Source organism: Vicugna pacos, unplaced genomic scaffold, assembly GCF_048564905.1.
Source record: "Vicugna pacos unplaced genomic scaffold, VicPac4 scaffold_246, whole genome shotgun sequence".
Lineage (NCBI taxonomy): Eukaryota > Metazoa > Chordata > Mammalia > Artiodactyla > Camelidae > Vicugna > Vicugna pacos.
The window spans coordinates 1-12,333 of NW_027328925.1; the positions used below are offsets into that span (position 1 = coordinate 1).

General features: G+C 59.6%; 2 protein-coding genes and 1 long non-coding RNA gene across 3 annotated transcripts; 1 reads left to right on the forward strand and 2 right to left on the reverse strand.

Moving 5' to 3' along the window:
• Positions 1-26: 26 nt before the first annotated feature.
• On the forward strand, positions 27-1,716 carry LOC140695492 (uncharacterized). Its single transcript, XR_012071167.1, has 2 exons — positions 27-382; positions 805-1,716. It is a non-coding gene; the product is annotated as an uncharacterized lncRNA (long non-coding RNA).
• LOC102537469 (heat shock transcription factor, X-linked member 3-like) lies at positions 1,645-3,367 on the reverse strand. Its single transcript, XM_015252390.3, is given in 3 exon segments — positions 1,645-1,843; positions 1,845-2,351; positions 2,768-3,367. Coding segments are annotated over 3 exon segments (1,089 nt in total). The 5' UTR covers positions 3,263-3,367; the 3' UTR covers positions 1,645-1,756.
• Positions 3,368-7,993: 4,626 nt separating this feature from the next.
• On the reverse strand, positions 7,994-10,633 carry LOC140695495 (melanoma-associated antigen 10-like). The gene is made up of 2 exons (XM_072958235.1): positions 9,508-10,633; positions 7,994-9,310 (listed from the first exon to the last, which is right to left on the reverse strand). The coding sequence occupies exon 2, from the start codon at positions 9,308-9,310 to the stop codon at positions 8,510-8,512; it is 801 nt and encodes a 266-aa protein (XP_072814336.1). The 5' UTR covers positions 9,508-10,633; the 3' UTR covers positions 7,994-8,509.
• Between the last annotated feature and the right edge of the window lie 1,700 nt (positions 10,634-12,333).

A 12,333-nucleotide genomic window follows, 5' to 3' on the forward strand; every position in this document is an offset into this window, starting at 1 on the left:
CCCTCGGCCTCGCCCCAAGTGCCCTGAAGAGGGACGCCGGTACCTCGGAAATGCTCAGCCAGAGCGACCCAGTTCACTCTGGGTCCACGTGCTGATATCGCCTCCGTCTCCAGTGGTCGTGACCTTGAATAACCATGTTCTCTTAGGGGCAGGCCTGGTTTGTGGAAGGGAAGACATCTGGGTGCTTCTCTCTTTGTGCACAGGGCTCGTTGACGTTGGGGACACTTTGCTGTGCCCAGAAAACTTAGGTCCCGAGGAGGTTGTGGAACTGAAGAATCGAGCCGTCCTGAGCAACCTGCAGCAGAAGTACCTGAGCACGCTCTCCAACCCCCGGTGGTTACTGGAGCCCGTGCCCAGGAGAGGCAGAAAGGGCGTCTTCCAGGTAGACGTCCCCAAGCACCTGATCCCCTTTGGGCAGGAGGCCTGAGCAGTGTGGGCTCTTGAGGGGAGGTGACCGAGAGACCAAGCTAAACCGTGACACGGTCAGCTCGCCGTCACGCCCTGGACGTGCTCCCCTGGTTCGCTCTGAATCGGCGCCGCCCTGGAGGGCGCTCCCCACTCTGTGCTGTTCCCGGAAACAGATGTGTCCACTGGGACGCGGGGACGGGGGAGCGGGACCCCTGCAGGGAGATGCCTCCCTGGGCTCGGTGACAGAGTCTCAAGGACTTTGGACCTCTAGGACAAGGGGAAGCGGCCTTGCAGGCCGCTCATTCTGGCCCTGCTGATTCTGGATTGTGTAGAGAAATATGTTTTGAGAGAGCTGGTGAGTGTTTTCCCCGCCTTTGTTCTGGTCACAACCCCTAGAGGGTCTGAAGAGCATCCAGGAGACGATGTGGGACGGCTGGAGCGGGCGCTGAGTGCTTGCCAGGGAGTCACCAGCCAGCGACGGCCTGACTCACGGGCAAGAGGACATCGGACTCAGAAACAGCACCGTCTGCCTCGCAGATGACTCTCGCCCTGTTGTAAAGTGTCCCTTGGCTCGCGGAGCCGGTGTGTTAGACGTGCCGCACGGCCGCTTCACGTGCCAAGAAAGGGTCCTAACTACAGCCTTGATGGAAGTGAGCAGTGCTGGTGTTCGCCTGGTGGGAGATCTTTTATACATTTGTGGGGGGTTTGGTCACTTGAGAGTAGGGATTCCAGTGGTTGTTACCTTCGAGGGTGACGGGCTTCCCCCCAGGCATTTGACTGCAACCCCCCGTCTCTTCGGAGCCAGGCTGCAGCGCTCTCAGCCCTTGGTGGAGGGGGTGGCCCTACGTTTCGGCGGGCCTCTGTGGGGGGGGCCCCTGGATCGGGAGCTGGAGACGCTGAGCTGCTGGTCAGAAACTTCTGGCATCCTTGGGGGACCCAGGAGGAAGACCCTTCTGCTCCGGGATGCATGAGTAGTGGGGGGGAGACACCCCCGAGGTCAGAAGCCAGGCTGTCTGTCCCCTGACGGGCAGGCCCGGCCCAGGGGACCAGACCTTCCTGGGCTCGCCTCAGTGCTCGCTCCCCACCTCCTTGGGCGGGTGTCCGAAATGCCACAGCTTCAGATGAAAGAGGCCGATGGGGACCAAAGCCTGCCCCCGGCCGGGGTCTCCAGCCTCCGCGGGCTTATCTGGTGAGACGTGTGCGGAATCGAACGCGAGAAAGAACACGGACCCGCGGTTCTCGCAGATTCTTTATTTAGCCCCGGGGAGTTTTGCTTGTCTTTATTAAAGCCCAAAATGTTCATGGTTACAGGACGGTGCTCTTCGTGTGTCTCTAGTGGTCTGTGAGCTCAGGGCTTTGGGTTGTCCTTGAACCGTTCGCAGAGAGCACACTTGTAATCTGAAGAGCCCTCGGGCTCTTCATCTGCCGCGGGCCTCCTGGTTGGGGGCCATGAGCAGAAGGGCCGCGAGCAGCATGCAGTAACCCGTGTTGCACGTGGACACCACCGAGCTGGGATCGGGGCAAACGGGGGGGCTTCTGGGCAGCTCCCCTGCACCGTCCCTTCCGGCAGTAGCCGGGGGCACTAGCGTGACATTCCTGGAGGTGCCCTCCCCACTCGGGCCGCCCTGCTCGCTGGAGGGACGCTGCACTACCACCAACCTGGCCACCCGGCCGGCAGACAGGACGCCAGGGAGCATGAAGGCCCGGATGCCGCTGGGCACCTGAGCACGGGGGGCTTCCCTCTGGGTCTTCCTGTCGGCATCTTTGGTGGAGTCATTCTGATGGAAAAACTGGGTGCATCTCATAGGTGGGGCGGCTTGCTTCTTTCTCTTTGGGGTGGTTGCGCTGGAAGCGGGCCGAGCAGTTGCTCTCGGGTCACCTTTTCTCCACATGTTCTCGATCAGCAGGGGCTTCTCTCTCTGAAAGTTGCAGTTGTGGTAGATCTGAAAGGACATGAATCATTCTCGTCATTTCGGGGGAAATATTCACTCCTCCCCGCCCACCTCCATCATAAAGGTCTTGTTTGACTGTGGAGAAAAGGTCTTTTTAAATTCCTGGCAAGGTTTATTTCGCCCTGGAGTGTGCGCTCACTAAAGCTACGTGGTGCCTGGGCTGAGGTGTCACTCTAGCTCCCTGACGTGAAGTGGCCCCTGGGTCTTCGGTCACACCCGCAGGGCATCTCTAAGGGGCGAGCCTTACATGACACGCCGGACTGCCTCAGCCTTCATTCAGTACTGGCTCGCAGGAAAAAAGTCCCCCTCGGGAATGAACCCCGTTCAGCACATCACTCATCCGCTCAGGACTGGGAAGCTGTTCCAGGAACAGAGAACTCGGGAGACGGAAGGGCTGTCTACGTTACCATCAGCCTTTTCTTCCCCGGAGAGCGACCCAGAGTGCCGGGCAGGTGTATTTTCCTGAACCCGTAGAGGTTCAGTTGGCGGATGAAGCTCTTCAAGCTGTCTGTTTCAAAGATCCTGTCTGCGCCGCGCCGGCGAAGAACCTCCCGCTGGAAAAGGTCTTCCTCGATGATCAGCATGTCTCCCTTGTCGTTCCAGCGCACGGACTTGAAGGCCTCGTCCTCCACTATCATCCAGAGCTTTCTCGGGAAGGAGAGCCCAAGAACACCGTGGGTTCCGTCCACGTTGGCGGGACCTGGGTTTGGGTCCTGTGGTGGCTGGTTGTCTTGGGAGCCTGGATCTTGGCTCTCGGCCTGGTCGCCGGGCTTCTCCAAAATCTCCCTCGAATCCACCTTTGGATCCGGGGATGAACCCGATGGGGCCCCCGCTGGGGGCTCTCCATCAGCTGCGGGGGCCGCCGTGGCCGTATATTCCTCGTCGGGGCTCTGACTCGCCATGCAGCTAGTCTAGACCAGGCACATGCTCTCCCTGAGACCAGATCACTGAGCTCTCAGGGCAGAAGTGCCTTCAGTCTGAGCAGGGACGCCCAGTAAATAGTGTCCGCAGAATTCTAGAATCTCGGTAGCAGGGCAACCAGCGACTTTGGTCATCGTCCTCTTTATGTGTCACGTGAGGTCCCAGAGTTGGTCTGGACAGGGAGCCCTGGCCGAGGGGAGGGGAGGGGAGGGGTACAGAGCCCCCAGCTTCTCTGTTTTCCAGAAGTGTAGGAAGGTATGTTCAAGGTCCCGGCGAAAGGCTCCCATCTGCTGCCAGGCACCTTTCTCCCAGGGGCCAGGCCCTGAGTGGGCGGAGAGACATGATCCTGTTTCCATCCCCGAAGGTTGGGGAGGCCTGTTGCCAGCCTCCGATTTGTTCAAGGGCCAGGCCCTGGCTGGCCCTGGCTGGCCCTGGCTTGGCTGCCACCAAGGCGGCAGGGGTGAGATGGGCCCCGGGCGACTGCACCTCCCGGAAGTGGTGGTCCGAGTGGGCTGGTTGGCCCGGGCTGGCTGGCAGCGCCCGCCCCCCCCCCCAACAGCTCCTGCCTTGGTCTCTTCCAGCTGCTCCTGCTGGCTGGTCGGTCCAGCTCTGATGGGCCATAAGGAAGTGTCCCGTTCTCCTGCCCCTGGGTCGAGCTGTCCCCAGAGTGGGGCTGTGTGGGAGCGTGTGGGGGCACTCCCCACGTCCCACTTCAGTGTCACCAAAGCACCTGGCACATAGGGTTCCCCCCGTGCCGCGTGAGCGGATGGCCGCATCCTCCCCTGTGCTTTGGAGCCTCCTTTTGAGCTCTGCTGTCCGCAGCCCCACCCCTCTCCAGAGCACATGGGATCCTCTTTAGTGCCCATTTCTTGCCATAGAAACTCCTCGTGGCCCGAGAGCACTCACTTTCAGAACACCTGCCTTAGTCCGCGTCAGAGCACCTCCCTCAGACCTCGGATTCAGCCTCCCCTGAGGCTGCTCTAAGGCCCTCTTTCCTCTTCCCTGTCACTGGGGGGGTTAGGCTCCTGCCCTGCCAGATTGCTGGCCTTCCGCTTCCAACTCGGCTCTGCCCTGCTTCTTCCCCTTTGCAGTCCTTGATCTGGGGGTTCAGCATGTATTCTGATCTGTTGAGAGCAAGCATTTCCCTGGTCTGCTCCCAGGCCTGCCCTGCTCGCCTTCCCCGAGCCAGCCCCGCCCCCAGCCCTGGGTCCCCGTCCCGCCGTCACCTCGGTGGCAGGTACACTGAATAATTTTGCCTGCTCTGGGTCCGGTACTTTTCAAGGGGCCTACTCTACAGACTCACTGCCAAGGACAGTTCCTACTTGTTGAGCTAGACGTGACCAACGGAAAGCCCGTCCACGTGTGACTGAAAATAGATGAGGCTCTGGGTGTGGGATGGGACAAGTCCCGCCCGAGAGCCGTCTTCACCACAGATGGCAGGACAGACAGGACAGCGGTCTGGGGGGACACGTGTTCTGTAGCCGCTGTGGTGACTGTTCTTCATAGTCACTGCACAGGGAGAGAGAATGGGACCTGGAAAGGCCCGTCTGCCGGGCTCCTAGGTCCTCATCCCAGCTCTGCCGCTAAGGAGAGGCGTCTGTCCTCTCTGAGGGCCACTCCCTGTTCCAGAAGGGGAGGGCAAGGGGTTCGAAAGAGATTCTCCCAAGGGGCCTTCGAGTCTGAGGGCTGTCAGCCTTCGTGGAGCTCCTAGGCCGAGACTGGAGCTTGGGCGCAGGTCTTTGTGCCTCTAAACAGGTTTACAGAGCACTTGTTCGGGTCACTCCCTCCTGCAGGGACGTGTCCTTAGAGTTCGAACTTCAGTGGAGGCCACGGGGGCGTCTCAGGAGGGGGCCCAAAGGCTGGGACATCGGCGGGCCGATCCCAGCCCTGTGGCCTCGCCTGCCGCCCGCTCCTTCCAGCCCTCCCTCACACCCTGGGTCTGGTGGGCCTGCCCCCTCACAGGTCTGCCTCCCTCCATCCCACGCACCCCTGCCCTCCCCGCCCCCGCCCCCGCCCCGGGCCGGCTGGGCCGTGGCTTTGTGTCGCGCCCCAGGGGTCGCTCTCAGCCATGGCTCAGGACACCTGTTACTCAGATACCAGCCCTCACGACGTCCAAGGCCTGCCTTTCCCAGCCTGGCCCGCCGGCCGCTGCGCCTGCCTTAGCCCCCGGTGTCCGCCAGCCCAGAGGACCCCCAACCGCTCTCCGTCACCGTCCATGGGCCCTGGGCCAGACCCGCACCCAGTCCCCGGCTGCTCTGGGACCCGCCAAGAACTCCCCTGTCTGGGCATGTCCTCAAGCTGCCTCGTCGGGTGGCAATGCCCGTCTCTATCCACAGGCCGCTCTGCATGTTGGGGCCCGGCTTCAAGGCCGGCCCGGCTTCAAGGCCACCTCGGCAGTCGGGTCTTCCTGTGGTCCCAGGCTCCCTCCCAAGGCTCCCACAGCCCGCCTTGCATGTCCAGTCCCAAGGTGGGGTGCTCCTGTCTCCCTGAGAGCTTGGGTGTATCTGCCTCCCCCTCCAGACCCGGAAAGAGGTCCTTGAGGACAGCAGACTAGGACAGGACGTGAACGTGGTCCCCAGCGTATCTTGGAACGAACAAATTTGTATGTCGCCCAGGAGCTGGCTTCAGTGTCCTTGAAAGCAGCTGTGCACGGTCACTGCGACAGTTCGAGCAGGTCGGAGGGCGCCTGCCGTCCCTTGGCGGTGCTGAGCGCTCTGCGGCGCAGCGCCGTGGACTCTTCCCGTCTGACCCGGGGCAGGTGGCAGGGAAGGCCCGGCCCGGGCCGGGGAAGGTGGAGTCGTGGGCCTAGGATCCGCCTGACGGAGAAGTAGAGCCGGCCTGTGGTCCACTGCGGACGCCCGAGCCCACGGCCTCAGCCCAGACTGGGGGCCTTGTGTCTGCCCGGAAGCCACCTGCACCCCACAGGGACAGCAGCAAAGGGGAGTCTTCCTTGTCCAGTGATGACTCATTTCGTAGTTGTCCAAAGCCAAGGAGACCCGGGAAAGCCATCCTTAGAAGCTCAAATGGCACAGGGGCCGTCGGGTGCAATGCACTTTCCAAAGGAGCCCCAGGCAAGCTCTGTTACGGCCGCTCCCCTCCCCCACTGGGGACAGGGAGACGGTGTCAGGATGTTCCCTAGTGTTAACTTTTCTGCAGCTTCTGAAAAGTCTACGTTAGGGATGTTATCCCATAAGAAATGTGGCCTTCAAGACCCAGTCAACCACAAACCCAATCCCAGTCTCAAGCCCGGTCTCGCGCTCTGGCTCTCGCTCTGTCCCTGTGTCTGTCTCCGTGACTGTCTCTCTGTCTCTGTCTCTCTCTGTCTCTGCCTCTGCCTCTGTCTCTGTCTCTCTCTGTCTCTCTCTGTCTCTGTCTCTGTCTCTCTCTCCACACCCCCACCCCCTGTGATGACCAAGTCAGCAGGTCAGGTTCGAGTTGGCCAGGAGGGCCCCGGGGAAGGAGGGGACCAGGGCAGGGTGCTGTCGTGTGGGATAAGGGCTGGGACTGGACAGCAGTGCCACCAACTGGCAGGGTCAGCTCTCAAGAAACCGCAGACAGTCCTCACCCTGGCTTTGACTGTCACAGTCACCTTCCTTTCTTGGTCCAGCTTTTACTACCTGGGCCTCAGGATCCTACTTTCTGTCACCCGACAGACACCACGAGGACACTGAGGAGAGAAGTGGACTCTGGGTCAGGAGGTGGGCCGCAGGCTGCGATGGGTGGGCGCAGCGTGGGCTCTAGATGAATTCAGACCAGGGGTCTCGGCCCCACCCCGTCACTTACTAGCACGTGATCCTGGGAAGGTTCCCGAGCCCCACGACCTCAGGGTCTTCATCTGTGCAGTGGGCGGGTGTGAGGAGGCCCGTCCCGCAGGACTGCAGGGGTGCGTGTGATGTGCGCCAAGCACCTCGCGCGGGGCGCGCTGCCTGTTGGAACCGCGATGATTGGCAGGTGCTTCTGATTTTCTTTGGCCCCAGACCCTCCCACTCCCTCCTCTGGCACTTGGCTGGTTGGTTTGTTATCCAGGTCATGTTAGAGAACACGCAGCTCAGTAGGATGTGGAAGAGCTAATCAGCCAAAAAGCATGTCTCCTAAATGAAACTAAGTAAATTCTCCCGATTAGAGGCTAGGTTACACTGAGGGGTGGGGGAGGGTTCCCAGCTGGACTCAACACCGAGCTCCTACGAAGGGAGTCAAGGAACAACCTTTGCCCCCTCCCAGCCGCCCTTCCATCCGAACTGTGGCTTCTCAAACCCAAAACACGCCTTCTTCAAGTCTGGCCGCCGCCACCACCCGGCTTCATTACCGTCACCTCCCACAGAAGGAAGCCCAGCTTCCCAAAGCCCCCACCTGCCCTGGCTCTGCGCACTTGCACTTGGGTGCTCTCTCCCGGACCCCCTCCGCCTCGCCGCTTCTTTCCCTTGTTCTGTGGGACTTCAGGGACATGTCACCATCTTCCTGATGTGACTGGGCTCCTAGCCTGTCCTTCTAGGTGTGGGGTGTGTCTTGCTTTTCCTAGTGTCCCCACTAACACAGAGCCCTCCGGACAGCAGAGGCTCGGTGAATGTGTGCGGATGAAGTGAGATGGTGAGCAGGGATCCTGTTGATTCACACTGATTTTCTCCTACTTTCTTAAATAACCCATGGAAACCCAATTAAACATAGGGATATTACACGTATAAAATGACAAACAAGAAGGGGTAAGAAGCAAGTTAATTATTTTTACTTTTATTGTTCTAAATCTTCCCTCATCTGTATCATTGCTAATTACTCTCACATTTCCCAAACAATTCTAATTGCAATTCCATATTATGTCATCCAGGATGACCAAAAAAAAAAAAAAGAGAGAGAGAGAGAGAGAGAGAGAGAGAGATTTCAGTCTCCTTTACAGAAGAGGAAGACTGTTGTGTTTGAACTGGATAAGCATACACACGTTGTGATCACTGTCATTCACAAAGTTAGATACTGAAGCTTATTAAATCTTCTATTAATAGGAACAGCACTGAAAAACACCTACAGGAAACAAAGATCAATTTCCATGTCACCGTAAAGGACGGGAGGAGCCCAGAGATGCTGTACGCCGTGCCCCCCGAGCTGGCCCGGGCCCTCACTCCTTCCAAGGCTGACTGCTCGCTCTGCAAACACAGGGTGAAGGATGGGCTCCCTTCCTGCCCGGCAGGAGAAGCTGCTGGACAGGGGCCTGGAAGGAGCGCGGCTGCAAGTCTGGCTCAGGCCCCCTCTTCCTCATTGCTCACGGCCTCCTCAGACAGGGACGGGAAGGAAATGGGACCCTCACTGTTGAGTCTAAACAAATGCTCCAGGACTTGCAGCTTGCTGGTCTCCGCGTGGGCCCGGGGCCCCCACAGGAACTCGTGGCGAGCGGGATCGCTGTTGGCCACCTGCCGGTACTCCAGGTACCCCTCCTGCACCCACGCTTTGGTGATCAGCTCCCTGGGCTCCCCGTAGATGAAGTGCTCCCTCCCAGGATACACCCCCATGACACCGAGTGCTCCCCACACCTCTTCCTCAGGCACCCCCCCTCCCCCCAGGACGATGACACCCAGAAGTATCACCAGGAGGCCGTTCTTGGGCATGCTCTGCTCACCACCCTGCATCCCATCACAGGTGAGGCCCAGGGTGGGGACCAGGATGTACAAGTGCTCCTTGGGGTCCACCTCCTTCACATCCACCCCAAAGACCAGCTGCATGCACTCAGAGGCCTGGCTGAAGACCGCAGGGAAGTGGTCCTGGTATTCTCTGAGGATACTCAGCATTTCTGCCCTGGTGGTCGGCTGCTTCCGGTGATACTTGAGGAGCAGGAAGCTCACCAGGTCAGCCATCATTGAAAGCTCTGCACCTTGGCGCAGGGACTCGGCACCGGCAGAGTAGGAAGAGGAGACTGAGGAGGAGCAGGGGTACCGGGGGGATGCGGCCCCCTCCTGCTCAGCCTCCAGCTGCTGCACATCCACCAGGCCCTGGGCGTCTCTTGGGTCCTGAAGGTCTTCCACAGCCTGGCGGAGCTCACTCATCTGAACCAGGGACATAATGACAGGTGTTGGCAGCTGACAGGAGTCTGGGCAGCGGTGACAGGTGGGGACCCAGTGGCCTTGTGGGAGGACAAGCTTATCGACCTTCCCAGGGTTTCTAGGGCTGAACGAGGTTTACTTTGGTGTCCCATCTTTGTTGTGGGCGTGCGGGTCCCCTCACCCTTCCCTCGGGCCCTCACCTTGACTCCTGGGAGGACCCGGGACTCTTCTCTCTGTCGCCAAGGCGTGGTTCCTTCAGATAGGATCTGACCCGTCCTCTCACACCAAGGTCCTCACCTCCCTGAAAGCCGGGAGAGAAAGGAGAGGAGGCCCCTTCCCTGCTGTGATTCAGGACAAGGATACCTCTGGTCATTGACTTTGGTTTCTGTGCACAGTTCCTTGTTCACAGCTCCCAAAGCCCTTGGGATGTCCTCAGTGTTGAGAGTGATGAATGTGCTGTTTTTGTTTTTCATGTGAATGAGATGTGTTTGCAAAGCACCTAAAATGGGGCTGGTTGCCAGAAGAGCCAATCATGTGATTAAAAGTTTGGATCTTTTGGCCCCTCCCCAGCACCACCAGGGAGGGGAGAAAGGCTGGAGATTTGAGTTCAATTGCCAATGGCCAATGGTTTAACCAATCGTGCTTATGTAATGAAGCCTCCGTCAAACCCCAAGAGGATGGGTTTGGAGAGCTTCTGGGTTGGTGAGCAGGTAGAGAGCTGGGGCAAGTGGCACTGTCTGAGAGAGCGGGGAAGTCGGCCCCGCTCCCGCACACCTTGGCCCTAGCACCTCTTCCATCTGGCTCTTCGTGACTCATGCCCTTTATGTTCAGCTGGTGATCTAGGAAGTAATACGTTTGTCAGAGACCTGTGAGCCACTCTAGCAAATCAACCAAACCTGAGGAGGAGGGCGTGGCAACCTCTGGAGGTCTTTCAGAAGGACACGTCTTTCAGAAGGACAAGTAACAGCCTCGACTTGTCACCAGCGGTGGAAACCCAAGGAGGAGGGAGTTGGAATCCCCAACCTACAGCTGGCCATTTAGCAGCACAGGGAAGAACCTTGCCTTGCGGTGGGCTTCTGAAGTGGTGGGGGGAGGGCAGTCTTGGAGGACTGAGCCTGAACCAGAGGGTCTGATGCCATCTCTGGCTAGACGGTGTCAGAACGCAGTTGAATTCTTGAACACTCTGCTGCTGTCTGAGAACTGTTGTTGGTCCGGGGAACCTCTCCCCTACGTGGAAACTGGTCCCAGGATCCATTTACACAACATCCACCCCCAGCCCCCCGAAAAAACCAGAAGCACTGGCAGCGGGGATCGGCCCCTCTGCCCTGGGCGGAGGTGCCCTCAGTGCCTGGAGGCCATGCATCTCACTCCCGCCAGGGCCTGCTCTTCCCCCCTGCCCCCACCTGGGATGACGAGTTGACATCTGCCCGTCAGACCCAGACCTCAACTCCCTGAAGACTCCCACCTTCCCACCCAGGATGGAAGTGAGCACGGCACTTAGGGCCACCACTGACTGTTCCTTCCAGGGCTGGGAACACGGGTCAGCTGGACCCGGTGGGGTCCTTCCTCTCCTGAGATGGCGGGGTACATTTGGTCCTCACGGAGAGTCCTTGCCTTGACACGTGGGATATCCTAGGACCGCTCCCTCTGCTGGCCTGATGCTTCCCCTCAGACCAAGGTCCTCACACCCTGAGATACCCCACCCCCAACCACGTGACGGAAGTGATGGCAGGCCCCATCCGGCCAGACCTGACTGGGGACTCCTAGGGCTGAAACAGCTCAAGCCGGACACTGTAAGTTCCCATCTCTTTTGGGGTGAGGGTCTCCTCATGCCCTGCATCCACCCAAAGGGTCCTTTTCCTGAGCCCTGGCACATCCTGTGAGTCCTTCTGCTGCTGACCGGTTGTGGCTCCTTCTGCCAACCTCAGAACTAGGTCTGAATTCCCTGAGAGCCTGGGGCAGAGGTGAGGGGGCAGCACCATTGGCCACTCCTGCCCAGGGACTTCAGGGATGACAGGGGGCAGGGCCGGATTCTGTGGGCTCGCTCTCTACTCTCAGTATCAAGACATTCACATTTACGCCCAGCAAGTCCTGGAACCCTCCCCTCCGCTAACATGAGGTTGTCCCCTGCAGGCCGACACCACCATCGCACTGAGTTTGAGGATAAAGTGGGGAGGTGATGCCTCCTGACTTACACCCGGGCCTCCCAGGAAGGACCAGAGGAGCAAGTTTCTGTTGAGGCCCCCTCTACCTGGGGAGGGGGTCTGCCCAGTCCTACTGGGGGTTCCGGGGAGACCACCCTCTGCACATCTGAGCCACACTCCTCAGACCAGGGACTTCACCTCCCAAGGACCTCTGAGTAAGAGGTCAGAAAACATCTCACCTGGTCACCCTGCTCTGGGGCCTCCAAGACCCAGCACAAGGGCAAAGGCTCCCTCACGGTCCTCACATTGCCCCCTGGTAATTTAGGATTCTGTCCTCTGCCCATCTGACGCCCCGCCCCTCATACCAGGAGCCCTGTCCCTCTGAGACCGGGATGTCAGGAAATGCTGCCTTTGGTCATCCTGCCCTATAGCCCCCCATGGCCGACTCTGTTCCGGGGTGCAGGGTCTCTTGGTCCTCCCTCAGGGTCCTCACCTTGACTACCAGGGGGACCGGGGATACCCTGCTCTGCATACCTGAGGTCCCCCCTCCTTATATTAAGGCCCCAGTCTCTCTGAGACCCGGATGGGGAAGTCGAGACACCAAAGAGCAACGTGTGCTCATCTCGCCCTGGGGCCTCCCAGGGATAAAAGCAGGGGCAGGATCGGTTCGGCGGGTCCCCACTGATCTGGGGTCTCTGGTTCCCTCAGTCCTCCCTCAGGATCCTCACCGTGACGCCAGGCAGGAACGGGGATTCCCACCTCAGCCCATCTGAGGCCCCGCCCCTCAAACCTGGGCCCCATTCCCTCTGAGACGCGGATGTCAGGAAATGTGCCTGTGGTCATGCCACCCTATGATCTCCCAGGAACGACTCTGTACTGGGG

Coding starts and splice junctions, on each gene's coding strand:
- LOC140695495 (XM_072958235.1), bottom strand. CDS start 9,310: ATGAGTGAGCTCCGCCAGGCTGTGGAAGACCTTCAGGACCCAAGAGAC.